Source organism: Leptonotus elevatus, chromosome 12 (assembly GCF_054856555.1).
Source record: "Leptonotus elevatus isolate MCC_2025b chromosome 12, RoL_Lele_1.0, whole genome shotgun sequence".
Classification (NCBI taxonomy): Eukaryota; Metazoa; Chordata; class Actinopteri; order Syngnathiformes; family Syngnathidae; genus Leptonotus; species Leptonotus elevatus.
In genome coordinates, this window is record NC_141250.1 from 22084120 (window position 1) to 22107202 (window position 23083).

At 42.9% G+C, this 23083-nt stretch overlaps 1 protein-coding gene across 1 annotated transcript in view; it reads right to left on the minus strand.

Annotated features, from left to right (window-relative positions):
• The window catches only part of LOC147165055 (obscurin-like), a 33968-nt gene that overhangs the window by 8871 nt on the left and 2014 nt on the right, over nucleotides 1–23083 (minus strand). The window contains exons 2-32 of the mRNA XM_086091733.1: nucleotides 20705–21821; nucleotides 19174–19443; nucleotides 18803–19063; nucleotides 18404–18715; nucleotides 18061–18327; nucleotides 17670–17945; nucleotides 17268–17543; nucleotides 16809–17084; nucleotides 16323–16598; nucleotides 15765–16055; nucleotides 15365–15634; nucleotides 15191–15265; nucleotides 13808–14602; nucleotides 12857–13279; nucleotides 12278–12547; nucleotides 11024–11299; nucleotides 10285–10557; nucleotides 9845–10120; nucleotides 9456–9731; nucleotides 8818–9078; nucleotides 8206–8481; nucleotides 7857–8129; nucleotides 5423–5698; nucleotides 5071–5346; nucleotides 4719–4994; nucleotides 4376–4651; nucleotides 4014–4283; nucleotides 3628–3894; nucleotides 3269–3538; nucleotides 2700–2966; nucleotides 117–383 (exon numbers count right to left, since the gene is read on the minus strand). Coding sequence (XP_085947859.1) covers nucleotides 117–383; nucleotides 2700–2966; nucleotides 3269–3538; nucleotides 3628–3894; nucleotides 4014–4283; nucleotides 4376–4651; nucleotides 4719–4994; nucleotides 5071–5346; nucleotides 5423–5698; nucleotides 7857–8129; nucleotides 8206–8481; nucleotides 8818–9078; nucleotides 9456–9731; nucleotides 9845–10120; nucleotides 10285–10557; nucleotides 11024–11299; nucleotides 12278–12547; nucleotides 12857–13279; nucleotides 13808–14602; nucleotides 15191–15265; nucleotides 15365–15634; nucleotides 15765–16055; nucleotides 16323–16598; nucleotides 16809–17084; nucleotides 17268–17543; nucleotides 17670–17945; nucleotides 18061–18327; nucleotides 18404–18715; nucleotides 18803–19063; nucleotides 19174–19443; nucleotides 20705–21719 — 9709 coding nt within the window. The 5' untranslated portion in view covers nucleotides 21720–21821. The remainder of the gene's footprint in view (nucleotides 1–116; nucleotides 384–2699; nucleotides 2967–3268; nucleotides 3539–3627; nucleotides 3895–4013; nucleotides 4284–4375; nucleotides 4652–4718; nucleotides 4995–5070; nucleotides 5347–5422; nucleotides 5699–7856; nucleotides 8130–8205; nucleotides 8482–8817; nucleotides 9079–9455; nucleotides 9732–9844; nucleotides 10121–10284; nucleotides 10558–11023; nucleotides 11300–12277; nucleotides 12548–12856; nucleotides 13280–13807; nucleotides 14603–15190; nucleotides 15266–15364; nucleotides 15635–15764; nucleotides 16056–16322; nucleotides 16599–16808; nucleotides 17085–17267; nucleotides 17544–17669; nucleotides 17946–18060; nucleotides 18328–18403; nucleotides 18716–18802; nucleotides 19064–19173; nucleotides 19444–20704; nucleotides 21822–23083) is intronic.

The window sequence follows — 23083 nt, forward strand, 5'->3', positions numbered from 1 at the left end:
GAGGCCTCTGATGGAAAGCACAACCGTGACAAGAACGAGTTTGACAGCCCAGCTGCACTAAAATGGCCTCTAAGGCGAGCGCTGTAAATCCCGGCCCTAATCTTCAAACGGCCTACCCTTGACAACGAGCCTGGCCGATGTTTTCAGCTTCTCGGCGCAGAACGTGAAGGTGGCCGCGTCTTCCACCGACAGGTTGCAAATCGTCAAGCTGTGGGCGTGTCCTTTGGCGCTCATGCGGAAGTGACTCGTCAGCTTGAGCGGGCTTCCGTTTCGCCACCACGTGCCGGCCACGTTAGGGTGCGACAGTTCCACCTCCAAGGTGGCCGTTTCTCTCTCCATGGTTTTCAGGTCGCTCAGGCCCTTCTTGATTGTGACATTTCGAGCTGCAAAGAGAACACCGAGCAAACATCAAATACAAAACAAAAACAAAAAACAGGTTCGCCGAGTGCATTTTAACGTCAATCTCGGTCGACAGCAGAGGGCGATATAATGTCAAAATGGCTGCACGCTGAGATGGCTCAACACAAATGGATTCCTCCGCCTAATTCTTATTCCATGGAAGCAATATTCATCATAATACCGTGTTTAGACTAACTAAGGTACGTTTAAAAGCACGTCCAGCGTCCATATTGCTGACCCGGGTTCTGTTTTGCATGCAGCAGTCTTTATGAAAATCATGCTGATATTTTTGGTCTTCTGAGTCCGGAGCTTTACACAAAAGCCAACTTCGAATCTGCCAACATTTTTCCTGGATTCTAACATAGACCAGCATTCCCTGTGGAAAAAAAGAAGTGTTTATTTTGGAGACCCGATGACAACAACCTTCGTTTTGAAGGCCAGGGTGTAAATTTAGAAAGCAACGAGGGGAGATCCAAATTCATTGGCGCTGCCAGCGGCCCGAGGTCCTGACTTTCCCCTTCCCCGAGTGATGAAAGAAAAGACCTTAAGTCACTCTACGGGCAGACCTTCATAGGAATAATCGCGTTTACGGGGCATGTGTGGCCCTCATCGTTGTCATCCGTGAAACTGTCATCAGCTTGTTTTTTGTTTTTTTTCACACAGCCAGCAACATGCTCAGCAATTCTTAGAGCCAGTGGTGGGATGGACGTTCAGGTAACTAAGTACGCATACTTGGTTACTGTACTCTGTTTGAGTATTTACTTTTTATTTTTACCTTTACTCGCTATGTTTGAAAACAGACAGAGGATCAGTACTTTCTCCTTTTTTTTCTTTTTTCTTTTTTTCTTGAGTGGTGGATTGTGTGCGCGTGTTGGTGGTCCTCGTCCAGGCCACCAATCGGTGCAAGGGAGGAGCACTAATTACCGCATTGGCTTCAGGTGTGCCAGCTCAATAAAAGCCTCCAGTCAGGGACTCTTTGCTTGTCCTCTTGTGCTTGCTTGTGTTTTTGTTCCAGCAACCAATCCAACGCAGTCCCTATGCCTTCTTTGTTTGTTTTGTGTTTAGTCCGCTGTCTTTCGTGTAGTGCACCGTTGGCCATAATTCGTCTATCCGCTCATCATCCATGACTCATTAGTGTTCGCCATAACAGTAGTTTCCCTATTTGTGTAGTCAGTATTCGCTCGGGTGTCATTTTGACAGTTGGGACTCGTTCAATTTTGTTTGTCGTGAAGTGTAGTGTCGCTGTGTGTGTTGTTGCGTGTCCTCCCCATGTCCACCCGTTTGTGCCCACTTTTCCATCCCTCCCCTCCTCCATGTGCGCTACCCGCGCCACAACATCAATTATGTGCCACCCGGCACGTAACATTCCTTACTTTGAAAAAAAAAAAATGTTCAACCTGTTTTTGCCAAAATGCGTCATTTCATGAAAATAACACTGCTTACGTTGATGTAAAAACACACAATTTAAATGAAAAGGAGACAAGAGAAAATGTAATCATATGTTTTTGGTTCCTTTTACGAGGAAAATTTTACATTTTCCCTGTTTGAATTTTGCTTTTAGCATCGCTAATTAAATGAATTTACCATTATCCTCTAAATGATTTTTCACCTATAATCGCAGACTACTGTCTTAATTAAACATTTATTATTAATACCAAGGTCTTGTTGATCGCAAAAAAAAGGACAAATGCTTTGACAAAAAAATGAAAACTAATAAACAATAATAAAAACATACATAATTAAATAAATTAATTTAAAAAAATAATAATAATAAGTTTCATCTTTGTCAATTATTTTTCATGCTCCATTAATTTAAAATATATTTGATTTTGGTAAACAGAATTGTAGAAGTGTAGTGTTTTTTCTCACTCCATATATTAAGAAAAAAACCTAATAAGACCTAATCTAAAACAAGAATAAAATCTAACAAACTTGTTTTAAAAATACTTATAAATAAAATCTAACTGAATTTAAAAAAACAAAAGTCAAAACAGAATGAAAACCAACTCTAATGAGAAGTCAAAAATTATTATCACCTCGGTGGACACCTGCATCTTATAGTCCAGTGTGTCCTATATATGTAATATATGTATCTATGTATTGGGTGCAGCTTATGTGCATGTACGCTCAATTGTCTGAAAAGTATCAAATTGTGGGTGTAGGGTTAAGGCGAACCCAAACGTCCACTTCAAATACAGAATTGTGAATACTTGCGCCTGTGCCTGTCAGCAACGGAGGTCAATAAACAACAGCGCTGGCATGGCGACAACACGCGCGACAACACGCGCGCGCGCACTCACGTTCCACCGTGAGCTGGGCTTGCGTGCAGTCGTGAAGGCTCTCGCAGCTGTAGGAGCCTCGGTCGGTTGTGGCCACTTTGTGGATGGTCAGGCTGTGCTTGCGGCCCTCGTGTTCCAGGGTGTATTTGGCCCCGGCGTGGATCAGCACCCCTTGCCTCATCCACTGCACTTCCCTGCAATCGTGGCTCACCTCCACCTCCAGGGCGGCGTCGGCGTATTCCTCAGCTGTAACCGCCAACATCTTCTTGGTGAATGTCACCTGCTGTTCTGAAAAAAAGACCGAAAAACAAATGTATGACTCCATTGACAGTGATGTGGAAAATAAAGTGCAAATACTTTGTTATTGTACTGGAGATTTTTTTCTTCTTTCAGTTTACTACGTGTACTTTACTTGAGTACTGTACGTATTTGTCTGGTGACTTTTGACTTTGATTTCTATGGAAGCACCTAAAAATTTGACGAGGAATCTGATTGGAATCAGATATGCCAGCCAGTTTTTTTTTGTATAGAACAATGCAAAAGGAATACGATTTGTAAACACTTCATTTAAAGAGAGAAAGGACACTCACCTTGAACCTGCAGTTCAGCCTTTGATAGCAACCCCTCCGCATCAGCTGTCACGATGCCGCTGTCAGAAAGCACGCAGTTGCGGACGCGCAGCATGTGGCAGAGTCCATTGCTGGAAGCCTCGCCGCGCTCATTCAAGGCTACCTGCTCGCCATTCAGGCGCCACACCAGCTGAGCGTCTGCCGGCGAAACCACACACTTGAATACCGCGTCTTCCCTTTCGCAAACCGTGATGTTACGGAGTTCCGCTATGAACTCCACCACACGGGGGGCTGCAAGCAAAGAAAAAGATCATTTTCAGATGACATTCAAAAACGTGTTTTTCAAAAAAAGGTTGAATGATTTTTTTCCATCTGCTTACTGTTGACGGTGACGGTGGCTGAGGTTCTGTCATCTGCGCTTTCGCAGGCATATTCGCCAGCGTCTTCTTCAAGCGCTTCGAAGATCGTAAAGCTTCGCTCCCGACCTTGCGCCCTTATTCGGTAGCGACGACTTGGCGAGATCTCTCGGCCATCTCTCAGCCACTGGACGTCTCCTTTTGGCTTATTGATCTCACATCGTAACGTGAGGCCGCTGCCCTTCAGAGACGCCGCGTTCTCCAGCGGTCGGATGAATTTCACCTTCATTTCTGACGAGGATGTGTAGAATATCATTTCAGAGAAATTAACTTGGTGACAGTTATCATCAAGGACATATTTATGATGCAAACGGGGAGCTCCTTTAGATGAGCGGGTGTCAAATTCTTACCTTTGACAAAAAGACTGAAATACATATCATCTGTGTTTGCATCACAGACATAGTCTCCAGAATCTGACAGCTGCAGGGGATTAATGGTGAGCTTGTGGGTATTACCCTCGCTGGAGATGTGAATGTTGTCCTTGTTCAGTAGTTGGCCATCTTTCAGCCAGCGCACATTAGCTTTGTCTCGGCTAACGACGGCGCGCAGTGTCACGCTCTCATTTTCATAGGCTAAGATTTCATTAGTTGCCTTTTTGTTCACAAACTTGACTGGTATCTCTGCATGGGCGAGAAAAAAACAACAATGATCATTTTGTTTCCAATTCAAGTTGTTCAGATTGTATATGAAAATATTCCTCTTCTCATCTTACCCTGCACCTCAACAATTGTAATTAGCTTGTCATCTGCGGCATCACAAACGTATTTTCCAGAGTCCGACGGCTGAAGTCTGGAGAGGACAAGCTTCCTCATGACGTCGTGGCTGTAAATCTTAACGCGGGTGTCCAGTTTCAGTATCTCGCCATTCCATAGCCACTGAACGGTGGCATTTGGCCGAGACACCTCACACTCTAAAATAAGTTCTTCTCCTGCCAGTAATATGTGATGCTCCGGGTGACCAGAATTTCCGACAATTTTGACTGGAGGCTCTAAAAGAAAAGACCAGAGCGGTGAATGTCTTCCTGCTCAGATAACGTACTAATGGAATTGAATTACCTGCGACCGTAATATGGAAGACCATCTTATCATCCACCGCATCGCAAGTGTACTCTCCTGAATCCTCCAGCGAAGCGTTCAGAACGACCAACGATCGGAAAACGCCCTGCTCTTCGCTACAGTATCGCTCGGTCTCATCAATCGGTTGACCATTTTTGTACCAACTGGCAGATGCGTTTGGTCTGGACAGTTCACACACTAGAATGATGTCATCAGACACTAGGAATTGCTTTTCTGTTTTAGCATCGGTTTTGCCAATAATTTGTATCGGCAACTCTGAAAAGAAACGAGAAGAGGCATTAAAACGACACACTTAATAATTTTATGACAAACGTAATAACTGTATGACTACCTTTCGCTTTAACGTGAAAATCCATCACGTCGTCTTTTGCGTCGCAGACATATGTACCCACATCCTTGATAGTCAGCGAGTGAACTGTTAATTGACGCACTACACCGTCTTCCGCGACGGTGACGTTATTGGAGTCTTCCACTTCTTCTCCGTTCCTCTTCCAGAGAACCACAGCGTTCGGCCTCGACACCTCACAGTCCAGGACCAAGGACTCGCCGAGCACTTTTTCAAGTCTGTTTACTATTTTTCGTGGACGGACAAAACGGACAGGAGGCTCTGTGAACGTATAAAATGTGGTGAGACACACTTTAACGTAATACGTTTCATCCTGTAAAGTTCTGACTTTCCTTACCGGCTATGTTTACAAAGAACGTCATGGAGTCATCGGTTGTGTCACAGACGTATTCAGCGGAATCTCTGACTGTGGTTTCAGGTATAATGAGTCGTCTGTACACGCCGTCTACCTCCAGTATGAGGTTGTCGCTCTCCTCAACCTCGAGTCCGTCTCGGTACCAACGGACCGCCGCGTTTGGCCGTGAGATCTCACAGCTCAGTACCATCCTCTCTGACATTTGCTGGCACAGCTCCATTTGGGACTGACTGGGAGATACAATCCGCACTGGAGGTTCTGAAAATTGACACAATCAAGTGCTTCGGTCAGACGGCAGAAACGGTAAACAATTCCAGGATGCTAAGCAACAACTTCTTTGGTTCTGTCGCATGGGGGGTTAGGGTAGTTCAGCTTTTTGCTCTTACTGGGGGACTACCTTGGCACTATTTAAGATTTGATCTTCTACAAATAAGCTTTGGACAAGCACACTAGAAGAATTATCTGCGGCAATATTAGGAAATGGTTACAGTTTGATTCAGTGAGAAGGTTCAATAGAACGGAGGCCCAATGCCTTTATAATCATTTGTCGTGTTGCCATTCTTTTTTTTTTTTTTTTTTTTTTTTTTTTTTTTTTCTTAAGAGCTCAGTATTGTTCATTCGGAAATGTCATCATCATTGCTCTTTTTTTTTTTTTTTTTTTTTTTTTTTTTAAATATATATATATATATATATATACACATATATACATACATATATACATATATACATACATACATACATACTTTTTTTTTTTTTTTTTTTGTGTGTGGGTGAGTATGTGTGTGTGCGTGCGTGCGTGCGTGTGTTTGTTAGCTCACCAGAAAACCTATTAGAAAAAAAAATCTTATACCGTTCACCTAAATCGAACACCAGGAGACCCGAGGGGACCGAAGAAAACCAAGGAAGGTGAAATCCAGCACCGACCAGACACCCCCCACCAGAACTCCTCCCCAGCCCAAGAAACATCCAGACCCCAACAAATCCATTCTGCCATTCTATTCACTTGATATTATCATTGCACTGCAGTTAAAGGTATTAGAGAGGATTTACAAATTAAGTTGTCTGATTCATTTAAAAATCACTTTATCAACCTGTACTTATGGTTGGAAAACAAATCATAAACTGTGGGCGTGGCGGGGAATGTTGGATTCTAGCTAATCAATAATGAAGGTGCTTCATTATTGATTGGTTCCTGGCTTGTCAATCGCACTTCTTGTGTATGTGTCCCGAGTGCGTAGCCTGCGTAGGCCTCTAGCGTAACAGTGTTTACCGGCGCAGCAGCGGCGTAGCTTCAGCCTACTGTAGCTAGCTCCTCGCGTGTGTTCAAAGCTAACCAAAAATGGCAGAGAAAGATACAGGACCACCGAGCCGTAAAAGAAAGACTGTTTTTGAGGTTATTGAACGGAGGGGACAAGGACTGAAAGAGCGAAGCCAAACAAAAGTCATTGTGGGCGTGTCTTTTCAGCGATGGTATCTATACTGTCTAGCAGAGAGGTCTGAAGATGGATGCTTTGGTCATTTCTTTCAAGTTTCTGCTGGAATGGTAAATTTAGTTTGCTTTTGGAGTAAGAACTATACTTTATAAAGCCTGTTAAACATGTAAAGTTGTATAATGACACTGTTAGAGTAGACAATATTTATATTCTACTCTTTGCGTGTTCAATTAACTGAATGGTGAGATTCTGGTGAAGAAGTCCCTTTGCAAAGGTATCAAAAGCTTTTGATGACAACAATTGAACTCACTCAAACAGTGGTCTGTTCAGATTGTGTGTCCTTCTCCTCCGGCACATCATTATTTATTGAAAAGTGGGTGAATACGAAAAGTCTCCTCCCATCAGCCCACAGTACATTTGTTTACAACTCAGTGAATACAAGAAAATCCCCCCTTCTGTTCCCATCAGCAAGTTCCCATAGGTATAAATCAGATTAGAGAAAAACAATGATACCTCAGCCTGTGCCTCCCCTCTTCCGACCGGCTGAGACCGGTACTAGACTAAACTCCCTTCAAGATAGCAAATGGAAGAAACCCGTTGCCCTTCTTCTGAGAGTGAGACAGATAAGAATACAATTCTATTCATTGAGCCATACTGCTATAACTAAATCCAAAACGGCTAAAATATAAATTGAAACTGAAAAACAATGTTAATAACTTAACAACACCCTCTTCAATGCAGCTCAACGGTTTAATTATTGACGCTAACATTTCCTACTTACACAGTGAATGTTTTGCAATTAGCCTATGTTGTGTAGCTTATGTATGAACAGTGTGATAGTGTAAAAATAAATTGTTAATCTTTTAAAAAAATAAGTTTAGCACAAACAGCCTTTGCCGCAGAATCCTCTCTAATACATTTAAATGTTGTACAAGCCAACCAAACATCACACGCGCAACATGCAAGCTGCTCACAAAGTTTACCTGTAATGCTGAGGTTAAAGAATATTGAATCATCGGCTGTATCGCAAACGTATTCTCCAGAATCCTCGACTCTGCTTGTCAGAATCTTCAGTCGTCGATACGGGCCTTCAACCTTCAATTTGATATTCTCGCTCTTCTGGAGCTTTTGGCCATCTTTGTACCAGCTCACCACTCCGTTTGGACGGGACAGTTCACAGCTGAGAATAATTTCCTCAGGTACGTGACGCTCAAGGCGGACATCTTCTTTTGGGTATACGATCATCACCGGAGGTTCTTGGAAAGAATGGTCAGAAATGTGGCACTCTTTATTTTTAGACTGTATACATGCAAACTGGGACATTTTTCTTACCTCGAATGTTGACCTTGAACATCACAGCATTGTCTCCAGCACGGCACGTGTACATGCCTGAGTCGGACAGCTGGGCTGACCGGATCGCAAGATGTCTCTCTGTGGCTTCAGCTCGCATTGTAATATTGCTGCTCGGCTGGATTTCAGCACCGTCCTTGTACCATTGGACGACAGCGTCGTCCCGTGACACTTCGCACGACAGGCCGAGTTCAGAATTCTCCACCGCGCTCTTGAAAAGCTCCTCTTCTGGGACTTCGACAAACGTTACCGGTGGGGCTGAAGGCGCATAAAGGATGTTTACGCTTGGTGGAACGTTTGACTTGCTCTTAAAATTTGCGTTCACAGCAGCTCCATGACAGTTAAGACATGCGGAGATCAATATTTTTTCCCCCACACTTTTTTTTAATTACCACTCCACATAAACGTTAGAAATGGATGTTAATTACATTTTGAAGCAATGGAATGTGAAGCGCTTTATCTAAATTGCGAAGTGTGATGAAATGCAATTAGAGCATTTTGACGGATGATATTACTCTTGCGGGTTATTAGAGGTTGTGGCAGAGTACAGAACTCTACAATCACATCTTGACAAGAAAAAGCTATGCATATCACCTTTCACCTCCGCATAGCAATCGTTGGACTCTGACTCATGGTCACTTTTACAACTGTACTCCCCAGAGACTGAAGACACTGCTGAGTCCAGATCTGGTGTCCTCGTGAGGCCTTCCGAATCGATCTTAGTAGCTGATTTCGGAAAGTGTTTGATTCCATCCTCATGCAAACCAGGGCTGCCTGTGGAGTCTGAGCCCTTGCACTGGTTTTTTTCAGTATTGCCTGCTTCAACCGCCTGTCTGCCTTTAACTTCTGGAACAGCTACAAGAATTGCACAGCTTCAGGAATAAATGAATCCGTTTTTGCCACACTCGGCTAAAACATTGTTATATCTGGACAGCTAAAAGGCGTTTAGGATTTTGGCTGAACACACTTGTAGCTTTGGCTAGCATGCAGTCCATTTATCTGCGATTTTGTGTTGAAACCAGGGTTGATGACACCGGTTAGACCAGACCAAACCAAACAACAGACGTGAGAGAAAAATTGAAGGACACTGCAGGTTTTCACTCCTAGGGATTAAGCATCTTTAACCTACTGTCGTGTACAGTCTGGCAGCATTACAGTCTCATGTAGTCTAAATTGTTTTAGTTGCACAAAAAAAACCAAAAGGTTAATGATTTTGTAAACATGTAAATCACCTGCAACATCCACCTTGAATTCTATGTGGTCATCTGAAGAATCACAGCTGTACACCCCAGAGTGTCTGACTTGTGCAGATTTAATAACCAACGCTCTTAATGTCTCTTCAGATTGGATTTCAAAATCACTTTTCGGAAGCAGCTGCCCGCCGTTCTTGTGCCACTGGACTTGGGCAGTTGGCTCAGAGACTTCACACTGCATCTTTACTGGGCAGCCTGCCGCTACCAATTTGTTCCTTTCCCTGTCTGGAATTGCTGCAAACCTTACAGGAGCAGCTGGCAAGTAGAAAAGATTTGGAGATTAAAAAAAATGAGAAAAGAAAAGAGACAATTTGGTGTAAATTCATTCTACACTGTTGACCTCAAAATCAAACACAAGGAAATCCCACCTTGTACGTCCACACGGAATGTGACAACATCTTCAGCGAGTTTACAGCCGTAGAGGCCCGAGTCTGACGTTTTAGCAGAGTGAATGATACATTTTCTGAGGCTGCCATTTCTTTTCATGTCGAGGCCTGTTTTGCAAAAGAGGTCGGCCTCATCCTTAAACCAGGAAACCTGAGCAACCGGATCCGATACCTCGCACTGGAGAATAATTGGAGAACCAGCTGCAATCATTCTGTGTTTTTCTGATTGCGGCACTGGCATAATATGTGGCAGTCGGCCTAAGAGTAAAGAAGAGTATAGGTTTTGAGTACACTGACTCTTCGGGACAACCAAAATAATTGAAACGTGAAACAGCTCATAAAAAAATAAAAAAATAAAATGAAATAAAATAAATATATGCGTAGCAAACAACAAAAAGAAGATGACGAGAAAAATCGATCACCTTTTACATCCACTTTGAATGTGATTGTGTCGTCGGATGTTGCACATTTGTACGTGCCACCGTGTGCGGTTTCAGACAAAGGGATGAAAAGTGTTCTTCTTCGACCTTCCGTTTGAATCTCCAAATTATTTTGTTGGTGTAGTTCGAGCCCGTCCTTGGACCAGTCAACCGCAGAATCTCGAGAGAGTTCACAACTGAGGACAATGGCGCAGCCCTCTTGGACGGTCTTGTTCTTGTCTGCCTCTTGAAGCTCTGAGAACTTTGCAGGAAGAGCTATCAAAGAGTCAGAGTTAGCGTAAAAAAGATGGCTTATAACCTCATTTCAATCTGATGTTGTCTAAAAAGAGTCCACTGCCAGACCAGAGTAGATGTGTCAAAATGTCGAGATTAAGAATCGCACACACAATCTTAACTCTGCCAAATTTCAGTAAATGACTTTGATCAAATGTGGAAAATGTCAATGACAAAAGCTATTATTAAGTATTAAAGGAATGAATTAATTTCCCATTTTACACCAAATAAAGTATAAATACATTCAATATTATTTGCTAATAGGCTAATGTAGGGTGACCAGATTTTCAAACTTTGATGCTGCAATTGATCTGAAAATCAAATATACAATAAAGTCTCACCAAATCAATTGGATTAAAAACTTTTTGTGAGTTGGTTGAAAGCATGAACAGCCGCTGTTCCAGTTAGTTGGCATTGCAAAATGAGTTAAGACTCTTGTAGGCATCACCTTTTACTTCCACAGTGAACTGGATGTCGTCATCCTTCGACTTGCAATGGTATACACCAGAATGAGCCACCTCAGTAGACAGAATGACTAGACTTCTCAAATTATCCTTTGACTGGATGTCGATTCCAGTCTGTGGTAGGAGCCTTGTTCCGTCTTTGTACCACGTGACTTGTCCGTCGGGGTCTGACAACTCACACTGGACAGTAACAGGACAGCCTGCCATGACTGTCTGTTTCTGCTCAGCCTCTTTCATAGCTGAAAATGTCTGAAGTGAAACTAGAGGATGGAATGCAAAATGCAATTAGTTTTGAAAGTTTAGAAAATTTACTTAGGAGCCAAGTACAATCATGAAAATAATATGCTGAGTATCACAATACGCATCACGAAAACAACTGAACATTTGGTATTTTTAAAAGCTTCCATATTCAAGCTGCTGCTCGGTTGATCAATCGTCTCAGTTGTATGAAAAAACCCAAAGTCCCAGCCATGATGAAGTCTGACGTCAGGAATGTGAAACAAAAACATAACTTTTGTTAGTAACAAAACCTGGATGGAGGTTTACGCTTTTTTTGTTGTGAGACAATCTCAAGAATATCAGCATTTTGTGACCACCATCCAGGTTTAGCTTTAAACTAATTCAATTGAAGCAACTCTATTGTAGAAGATATAGCTGTCCATGGCCATTGTTTGAAAGAGGTAAGCTAGTAAGTCATGTTCGATTGCCATTCATCCAGTGTATATTTTATGTCTCAGAGGAAAAAGGCAAAAAGACTTTGAGTGTTGTTATTACATTGCCCGAACGCAAGACATTAGCACAAATTTCTGAATGCGTTGATATGGATACCATGAAAGACTTTGGTTAGTTAGCATGCTAATTCAAGTGGGCTAGCAAACCAGCTCCGCTTTATTATATGCTCTTGGGTTCAGGGCAGACCATCCAGCAGAAGAGGACTGTCTGTTTTGGTCCTCGTTTCCTTTGTGGTAACTGGAGGGCTGCCCTTTGCACACGTTACGCTTAAGGGGATGTGCAAGAATGTCATAGGGTTTTAGGGTAAGGCTTGGTGTTAAAAGCAGTAAGGAAAACAAAGGCACGGGGGGCAAAGGTCTGAGAGTGCAGAGGAAGGACAAGAAAAAGTCACTAAAGCACTTTGTCAGAGTAATACCACCTGTAAGAGATCATCTTGATGTATCTTGCAAATGTACAGTTAATTACATTTACACGCTCTATAGCTACTGACAAAAACTGCTCGTCACCTTTAACGTCCACTGGAAATGGCTTTGCCTCAACTTTTGTCTCACAGCTGTCAACCACCACATCAGGCGGCCAAGCAAAATGCGTAACCGGTTCTTTTACGGAACCATCCGCCATCGGGTCTTGGCTGGCCTCTTTGTGTAGTCGTACGCCATCGTCGTGCTGAGTTGATAGTTCACGCGGTAGCGCTACAGGGAGCGCTACGGGCTCATCCACTTCCGCAGACTTGATCCTTTCAGTCGGACACAGTGTTGAAATTGTCACAGGTGGAGCTGGGGATGTTTTGAGGTACATCGAGAGAAAATTGTATCACTATCACAGATTCCACAAAACAGTGGAGCAAATCAACACATTTTAAATACAATCTACAAATGTATGAATGTAAAGTAAATGTATAGGCTTCAAAAGGGATTTACCGGTATAAGGTGTAATTATGTTTGATTTATCAGCAAAGTATAGTTTTATTTTACATTGCCCAAATGCTATCTTAGTATTGCTTAAGCAAATGCAATGTCAAAATGCTAATGATCCTAACAAAACATTTGATTGCACTGCTTTTCTTTGCTAAGGCTAACCATCACCTTCAACAGCCACCTTATGTGCAGTAACATTGGTGTGACTGCCACATGTCCTTGACGGAGAGCTCTCTTCCGATTGGACATTTGTTGTCTGCTCGAAACAGGCAGAACCTGAAAACTGCGTTGACGAGCCTTGCCCAGAGTTCAGTATGACGTGCACTTGGTCCTTTTCAGCCTCCGTATTGTGGTGATGAGCTGTCAGGTCAGTTGTTTCCAGCATGGACTGATACTGTTTGTTAGTCACGGCCTGTTTTGTTTGACTGACATCATTTGGTCCAACAAATGGAATATGGAAATGGGAATTGTCCCTTGGCTGGACAATTTCTGGATGTTGAGAGTCAAACAGCTCCATCGATAAACAAGGTGTAGTATCAGGCATATCAGTCTTTGTTGAAGAGACAGTCAATATCTCCTCTGATTGGTAAAGATCACTCCGTATGGTTTTACTTTGGTTCTCTGAAATGAGAAATTTAGTGTCCGTTGGCTGGACAATTTTTGAATGTTGATGTTGAGAGTCATACAGCTCCATCGATAAACAAGGTGTAGTATCAGGCATATCAGTCTTTGTTGAGGAGACAGTCGATATCTCCTCTGATTGGTAAAGATCACTCCGTATGGTTTTACTTTGGTTCTCTGAAATGAGAAGTTTAGTGTCCGTTGGCTGGACAATTTTTGGATGTTGATGTTGAGAGTCATACAGTTCCATTGATAAACATGGTGTAGTATCAAGCACATCAGTCTTTGCCGAGGAGGGAGTCGATATCTCCTCTGATTGGTAAAGATCACTCCATATGGCTTTACTTTGGTTGCCTGAAATGAGAAGTTTAGTCCCCGTTGGCTGGACAATTTCTGGATGTTGAGAGTCATACAGTTCCATTGATAAACAAGGTGGTGTATCAAGCATTTCAGTCTTTGTCGAGGAGAGAGTCGATATCTCCTCTGATTGGTAAATATCAGTCCGTATGGAATTGCTGTGGTTGTCTGAAATGAGTAGTTTAGTCTGGATGCTATTAAGAAGATTATTCGTCAGGAAGTCTGACATCTCTGTGGAATTGCGGGGCTCCGCTGCGTGAATTCTTGTGGACTGCATTGCTCTGGAAGGCTTATCTGTGTGGGGCCTTCTTACAGAGTCACAGCACCTGTCTAATTGGACTGACACGGTCTCTATGTGGTTAGTAAAGTGCCTTGACTGGGGAACAGAAGTCTTTTGGAGGTTCCCTAGGTCTGACGGAACAGCAGATGGTACTGTGCTACAGTGCTCTTTTAACTGGACAGATACATTCTTGAGATTAGACTCCTCTGATTCAACATTTGTACTCCGCTGGGACTTACAAACCTCTGACGTGACAGCTGTCTGCAAGGAAGTAATAAACTGTTCAGAAACTTCAGGGTCTTCTGTCTTCTGTATATGGATAAATGATTCCTCACCTTGGGATCCTGTAAGGTGTCTAGTGTGACAGTGTGTGTCAAATTTCATGATTGATGGCTTTATTGGGTTGCAATCGGATTGAGATTTGACGGTTAGGTTTTTATGTTGATTGTTATGCTCGTTTTTGTCTTTTGTTAAAAGCCCTTCAGTCGTGTATTCAATAGTTGACGGAGGAGTGCCCTTGGTCGTGGATTGTGCTTCATATGTCAGAGAATCTCTCCTCTCGCCGCTGGAGCTGCCAGACTTGCGCTTTGAGGGAATGCACTCGGCATCTGTCGAGTTGATCTTCTCTTGTTCAGAGGCAAACCTTGGCAGTGCAGCTACAAGCAGAAAGGTTTTCAATGGTTGTTGGTCTCAACGGTTCTTCTCACAACAGAATTTCATTGACATTGTTGTGGGTTAGGATGGAGTTATGCCGTAATCCATTGCAAAGACAAACAAGATGGTCGACCAGGTTTGGTCTAAAATTGAGCTCTTATAGTTCCCCCTACGAAACACCTTACTCATTTTTTAAAGATGCACATTAAATCATGTTCATAAGAGTTCCTTGTCATTGCAACGGGGTAAAGGTTTGGAGGATCTGGTGATGTTTGACGTAACACATGGAATGATCTTAAAGAGTTGAAAGCAGTATTTGAAGAGCAAAGATGTCTGTTAACTGAAAAATGAAGCGACACACAACACATGTTAGTTTGAGGGTGCTCAAGTAACCTAAACATTTTTTTTCAAGAGCACAAACTACAGAAAAGAATACACCAGAGATGACAAGATGGCAAAAAGCAATGCTCAGGGGCAAAAAAAAAAGAAAGTCTGGTGCCTTTTGAGCCAAGAGTACAGCACCACCATTGTTAGTGGCATGTATGGACTGGGTTAAAATGGATGACTGATGTTGAAATATATTAAATCACCTTTGACATCCGCAGTGATTTGGGCAGATGCATCAGAAACCTCACCAATCTCACCACCATAGAGACACTGCTCTGCTGTTTGGACAAAGCCAAAGAGAAAACAATGAGCGTGGTCATATCTCCCGACGTCAAACAAAATATTTAAATTATAATTTTGGGTGGGGGAGGTCACACCTTTTGTGTCCACATTTAACTTTGCGTCGCGGGATGTTTCACAGTTTAAATTCGCAACACCATGCAAGTCAAGGGTGACTGGAAGTGGAAAGGCTTGAATGCTGCTCTCAGGTTCAGAAAGAGTTTCCATTTTTGAGTAGACTGGAGTTCCATCTTTGTACCAACAAGCTTTGGCAACGGGGTCTGAAATTTCAAATTGTTGCACAATTGGGCAGCATTCTTCAGCAGCCTTGGCCCTCGCAACATCTTGACCACATGTCACAGCTGGCACTATAGACAATCATTGAAGATGGCGTGTTAGAAAAAGTGTTTTGAGTCAAAGACAATGCCTTGTATGTTGACTTTGCACACAAACAACAAACACAAACTAAAAACACAGACTAAAGACAAACACAGTCACCTGGAGTGTTTACAACTAACGGGGCAACATCATCTGCTGTTGTCCAATAGTATGCTCCAGAGTTTGACGGATGCCTTGGTTCAATGACAAGTGTCTTTTTTATGTCTTCCATTCCAAAATCTTGTTCTGAATTTGATACTGTAGCGTCATCCTTCTGCAGTGACCCCTTGGCCTGGCGTGGGCAATGATTCTCAGGGTCTGAAATTTGATGTGGTGGTTCGAAAGAGCAGGGGGCCTCAAGTGGTTGTTTCTCCACAAACTTCGTCAAGGGTGACAACGGCGCAGATGGAGCTGAAGGTGATGACTTAAATCATCATTGTGGAAAAAAACTACATATCCATACTCTGATTAAAAGAAGGGGGTTAAAATCTGTCCCTCAACTGTAATATATCAAATCAAGGAGAGAAAAAAATAGACTTGCATTTGTAATGTTTGCTAGTAGAGATTAGTTTGGCAACCCTTCAAGAAACAGTTATAAAACAATAAAAACACTATTTGACACAAGTGACAATTGGAATCTTAGTTGGTCGGTTGGGTACAAAAAAAAAGTGTAATCACCTTTCATGTCCACAGTGAAGTGGACGGTCTCAGTTGACGTTTCACAGTTGTATTGCCCCACATGCGCAAGCTCAGCAGAAGGGACAATGAGTCGCCTCAAAGTGCCATTGCTCTGTATGTCCTGTTCTTTGTGCGGAAAGAGCTTTACACCATCTTTATACCACTGTGCAGGCAACGTGGAGTCTGCCACCTCACATTCCAGCACCAAAGGTTCACCCATTTCAAAGGACTTGGCTCTCTTAACGTCAAAGTTATTGGAGGGCTTCGCTGGTTTTGCTGGCATTGGAAATTCAGAAAGCTAAATGAATACCTTCAAAAAGTAACTTTGATTTCACAGTGAACCTCAGTTATAATAAAATTATGAATTTCTGAAGTTGTAAAATCCAAAGAGACGTCTTACAAACTACATCAAATTAAAGCAGGGTTATTAGTGACATCTTGTAAAGAGGTGAGGTAAAATTCTTTATGCAGAAGTCAAAAAGTCACCTTTTATCTCAACTTGAAAGTCCACGGTGTCATCCTTTGTCGTACATCGATACACACCAGAGTGGTGCAGCTCTGCAGCCTGAACAACTAAAGTCCTTGCGGTTCCGTCCAACTGGATCTCTAAATCTGAGCTCGAAATAAGCGGCGTACCATCCTTGTACCAGCAAACATGGGTCTCAGGATCAGAAACTACACACTGCAGTACAACAGGATTTCCTGCTTCAATCGACTTGGCCCTCATTTCTTCAGGAAGGGGATAGAACTTCACCGGCGGAGCTAAAGATATAGTTTAATATTTAATGTCAGAATTAAGCCAAATGAAAATATAACTTGTCAATCAGTTTAGGCTGACGGCTGATAGGTAAATCTAAACGTTCTAATAGAGTCAAAGAAACTGAGATAAGCAACAATAGATTTAGTTGCTTTGCATCAAAGAACATTTTCATTTTTCTTAATCACCTTTGATGTTCACATTGAACGTGACGGAGTCACCCTTTGTCTTGCAGCAGTACAACCCCGAGTGGTAAAATTCAGCCGAAGGAATAACCAACTTCCTCACCAGTCCATCCGCTTGAATATTTACTCCATTTTGAGGGAAGAGCTTTGAGCCATCTTTGTACCACTGCACCTGGGCATCATGGTCTGAGAGCTCACATCGTAAAAGAATTTGGGAGCCCGTGTGGATGGTTTTGTTCCTTGTTGCTTCAGGAATTGCTGAAAACCTCACAGACGGGGCTATAGATAAATTGAATATGGTCATTTTACTATGTTCATCTTTTAAGCCATACTTATAGAATAGAAGAAGAGGTCATAAAACACATTTTTTGTAAAACTATCACATGGTAAGAAGAATTCACTTACCCTCGACTTCCACATTGAACCTTATGACATCGTCAATGGCATCGCAGCAATACACTCCTGAATGTGAGAACTCTGCTGACTGGATGACAATCCTCCTCATGGTACCCTCTGACTGGATGTGAAGACCATCTGTTGTCTGTAATTTCGCCCCGTTCTTGTACCAGTGCACCAGAGCCGCGGGGTCTGACAGCTCGCAATACAGCACGATAGGATTCCCAATTTCAACAAATTTGTTTCGATCCATTTCTGACAGCAATGAAAACTTGACCAGAGGAGCTGTAGATTTGAGAAAATGTATTAACTGTAGCTTCAATTGTGTGTATTTTTGTCCAGTCAACGTAAGACAACTAAAGCTCATACAGAGACATCTGGAGTTGCTCGAGACACTCACCTTGAATATACAGTGCAGCGGAATCCCGTATGCCGTATGCAATAAACGTTATTTCAGCTCCATTTTCGGTGTCTCGAACCCCTTGGATTCGTAGAGACTGGTGTGTTCTCGACCTCCGCATGGCAAAACGCTCGTCATCCTGAAGCTGCGTACCATTTAAGAACCACGAACCGATAACAGATGCAGATAATTCAATGGTAAAGACTGCATCTTGTCCTTCTGGGACCAGTGCATCCTGTAAGGGGGTTTGTATCCTGGCTACTGGAACTGGAGAGTGAAATAAATAGAAATAACATAAGCAAGGATCTATCGTGACACAAATGCATTGATGAACTAAGCTTACCCAAGTGCACTGCTCTCGGGAACTCCACATTGTTGCTCTTTCCGTATTTGTTGACGCTACAAATACGGAATCGATAATCGGCCTCACAAGGCACACTATCACCTAGGATCTCCACCGAAGTAGCTGAGTCAGTGGTCAGACACTGTAGCCACTCTTGTGAACCCGTACCCACTTCCTGTCGCTCCAGTACGTAACCGGATGGAGGGTTCTTGCGCGAGTCCTGGGCTGGAGTCCATGAAAGAAGTGCTGCGTTTGCCCGCTCTGTGTTGATCTGCACTCCCACTGGGCAACTAGGAGGACAATGTTTGGCCGCTGAAAGCAGATTGATGACATCAATTATGACAAAGTTGCGGTAAATATTACTTTTATATCCCATACTGTCATTTACTGAACCCCTACCCTTCACTCTGAGCTGAGAAGAAGTCTTGGATCTCCCCACAAAGAAAGTCACAAGGCCTGAGTCTTGGGGCATCGTGTTGACGAAGACTAGAATATGAGTCCGACCAAATGATTTTAAGATGGTCTGATGCGTTTCACGCAGCTCCACACCATCTTTGTGCCAGTGAATGTCCATCTCTTCTTTTTCTACTTCAACACAAAAGGCAGCATTTTCGCCTTCCAAAACATCAACTTTCCTTGGAAGCTTCCGCATAATTGGACCTAAAGAGACACAGTTTGTAAACACAAGCCACATCAAATTAAAACAAATTGAAGTTCAACCAGAACGGATTGCCGTTAGTTCTTGCTTTTATATGCCAACTATTGATTACCTTTCACTGCTACCTCAGCGATGCTTCGTCCACCATCAGGCATCTCGCACAGGTAAATCCCATCATCATCGACGCCAATGTCCCGGATCGTAAGTCTGCGTTTTGTTCCCCACTCCTCCATTCCATACTTGGCTCCTGGTTGTAATCGACGATCCTCTAAGTACCATGTGATTGGGACAGAGTCCTCTGGGACTTCACACTCAAGAACAGCCAAGTCTCGCTCCCATACCTCCAGATCGATGAGGGGCTGTTTGAATCGCACAGGTGGCTCTGGCACCAGGAAAAAAAAAAGAGTATATCTTTGTTTGAACCAAACAAGATGATCAAAATTACGAGATAACTCATTTGGATGCGGATTTGAAAGGTCACCATCACCACATTGATGTGTTGGAAAATAAATAAATCAAAAACATGAAGCCTTTGGCAGATAGACAAAACTAAACAACGTGGACTGCACAGCTCCTTTGTTTACCTTCTTGGATGGCCCACTGAAAATCACATGCCTTGACATTCTTTTCAAGTGATTCAGAATGCATCCGAATGCTACCAATAACCATTAGGTTAATATAGAAAAGAAGGGGAAACATTTAGTATAGTATAGTTTTTTTTAATTCTCTACAGTATGTAGGAATGTGTTTGGAACTTCCACGACCATGTGAGAAATTTGATCCCCCCGTTCCATGGTGATCACATGGCCCCTCCCTTGTTGCTTCCTCCATCACAAGTTAAGTAAGTGACTTTGCAGACATAACACTGTCAGAATTTACCTCATGATCTCAGTGTACCTTCTTGAACATGTCACTGACATCACTCTCGCATCAAATGGAGGGAAATCCTATCCATGCAAGGACGCACAACATGACCCGATCCCTCGAACCACCACCCCAGACACAAACGCATGCACTCTTCCCTGGTGAAACCGTTACAGACTTACAGCAGAGGTTGGAGGTTCGAGTTATATGACTTGACTTGAGTCAAACAAAAATCACCAATTTAAGGACTTGGGAGTTGCTTTGCCATTTGTATTGTTTCTGAAAGAAGTTATTTGTGTTTAGTTTAGCTACTCACCGTGATGCTACAGCACAGTGCAGTGGCCACTTCAAGAACAGAAGTATCATGTAGGTAGTAATTCACAAGATTATTATTATTATTTGGATTCAAGCACCTCAAGAACCTCAAAGATGACATACACGAGAACTACGACCAATCTACTCTAATGCCATCTGTCACTTTAACTTCAACAAAGACACATAAGACACTGTAACCTCACAGTTCAGCTAACCGATTGCTGGTCAAACATTGAGCTTCATGTCGGTTATGTGTTTAGTTGAGAAGACAATGTAGCCTAATATGGAGACTTGAAAAAAAAAAAAGTATGACTGAATGCTGACTAAGCAAGATTGTATGACTTGACTTGATATTTGTCACAGGAACTTAGCTCTAACTTGGAACTTTAAAATTTGACACTTATGACTTGCATTCGCTCACATAAATTACATGTTCCCACTTCTGACTAAGTGTCTCAACTTACCCTTTACTGAGAGGTGTACAGCACTGAGGGTTTGGCCTGCTGTATTTGACGCGGCACACACATAGACACCGTTATCCTTCTGCTTACAGTACAAAACCTTGAGTGTAAAGTATCCTTCTCGATCCTCGTATAACAAATATCGCCTTCCAGACAGTATCAGCCTTCCATCTTTTCTCCAAATGATTTCCGGTTTGGGTTTTCCTGTCACAAAACAGCGGAATTTTGCATGCTTGCCCTCCGTCACTGCAAACATTTTCACTCTCGTCGACTTGGTTGTCATCTGGTCTTTGTGTTGATTGGGCATCTGCCTGCTGAGCCTCTGTTTCCCTTGGTGAGATTTTCTGTGTCCGTTCGTATAACCGTTGCGGTTTGCGTCTTCCTCGCGTCCGGGGCCCGCGTCGACGAGCAACACGGCTCCCGCCAGTGCTTCGCCAAACTCGTTCCTCGCCTTACACGTGTACACGCCGCCGTCGGGCGCGCGAGTCTTAAAGATTTTCAGCTGGAACCATCCTCCATCCTGGTAGCTCACGCTGAAGTGAGCGCTTTCGAATATTTCGCTGAGTTTTCTGCCATCCTTTTCCCAGGTCACCTCCGGCCGTGGACTTCCCCAGAGCTTACAGGAGAAAACGGCATCTTCTCCGCGACCGGCTCGAGTGGATAGAGGTTTGATGAGGAATCGCGGTTTGTTCTCCTCTCTTAACTCCAGCTCTTGTGCCTCGCCTTCTACCTTGAGCGTAGCCGCTGCGTACGTTTCGCCAATGCTGTTCTTTGCTTTGCACATATACTGCCCGCTATCCTCGATAGTAACAGCAGTTATGATCAGATTGTAAACGTTCCCGTCCTCAAAGACACGGTATCGTCCTTGTGGGTCGACCTTCTCATTGTTCCTTTCCCATATGACTGCTGGTCTTGGGTCTCCACCAATCTGACACTTTAGGACTGCATCGGCCCCACTTTGTACCCCCACCGGCCTGGGATATGCCAGGAAGCGCGGTGCACCGCCAAATACGTCCATCTTTGCCCCGTCAGCTTAGTTTCACCTCAAGCAGTTTGGGAGGGCCAAACTTGAGTGTTATTCACTCGGGCCGGAGCAGTCCCAATTCTTCAAAGGTAATTTCTAAAAAGGAAAAAAAAGAAAAGAAAGTTAAACAGGGCAATTTAACATGAAACCATTTGGGGGGGGGGGGGGGGGTACTTGTGTATGAATAGTTTGTCTCTGGAGGTGCCTGCCTATTTCTGAAACGTTTCTGTCAGCATCCTGTTCTAAATTGAATCACTGTTTCATAACAATGTGGCTAATTTACATCGCACCGTCTCCACACCACCTTCCTCCACCCATGCATTGGAAACTAATCTGGGCTAACGTTTTCATGACACAGCCAGTCTACACTGTCTGAAACACTATAAAGTCAAACTCGAAAGGTAAGCCGTGGCTGAGATTGGTGGGATTCACACATTAGTATTAGCATGCATTGTACTTTTGTGGTAATTTTAAGCTCTGAAAGGGAACAGCTCAAATGAAACACTTACAGAAGTGTATCAGTGACGGTCATGCATTGTCCAGCGACACCTATGTTCCGAACAAGCGCCGCCACGTCTCACCTGTTGAATGTAAAGTATGCTAACCGCTAGGCTAATAGCTCATGCGGATTTTAAGGAGTGAGATTTAAATGAACTAATGTACATTTTGCACAGCGCGAGCTGGCATCTGCTCCAGAAGCATTTCGCTTGCTTTGTTGTTAGCATCGGTATTATAGCTTTTAAATTCCAAGTCCACAGCTGTCTGCAATGTAATCTTCTTGATTTATTTTGACAGTTCACTGCAGTTTGACAACACAGCAATGACCCATACTTGCTGCATACTTTCTGTAAAAACAAATAACATGCATCTGTCTGTGCTCTCTCGCTCCAGCATTAGCCTCGTCTCTGCGTCCTGAGCTGTGGCTGACAATGATACAAGATTTATCTTTGCTATTTTTAGCAGTAGTAGTAATACTAGCAGTAGTCCAGTTGATAGTAAGCCTCCATTCCTGCTGCATATTATAATACAAATGGTGCTGCTACTGCTATTAGCATCAGTAAGACATACAATTCTCTTAAATGTATACAAATATTCTGTTATATGAATGGCTACCGGTTGGGGGTTCACAAGTTCATTCTAAATTCTGTCACCTGGTGAAAGAGTATTTAATTTTCTCTGTCACTATATTTTTGGTGGCAAAAAATATGAACAAACATACATTGTTCAAAGTAAATATAAATAACTGTACATTTTCATGTATACGAAATGGAAAACCGCTATAAATGCAATGCTTGAATCTATTGTTAAAATTTGTATTGCAAACCAACGATTTGTGATGATCCAACCCGTGCTCCAGT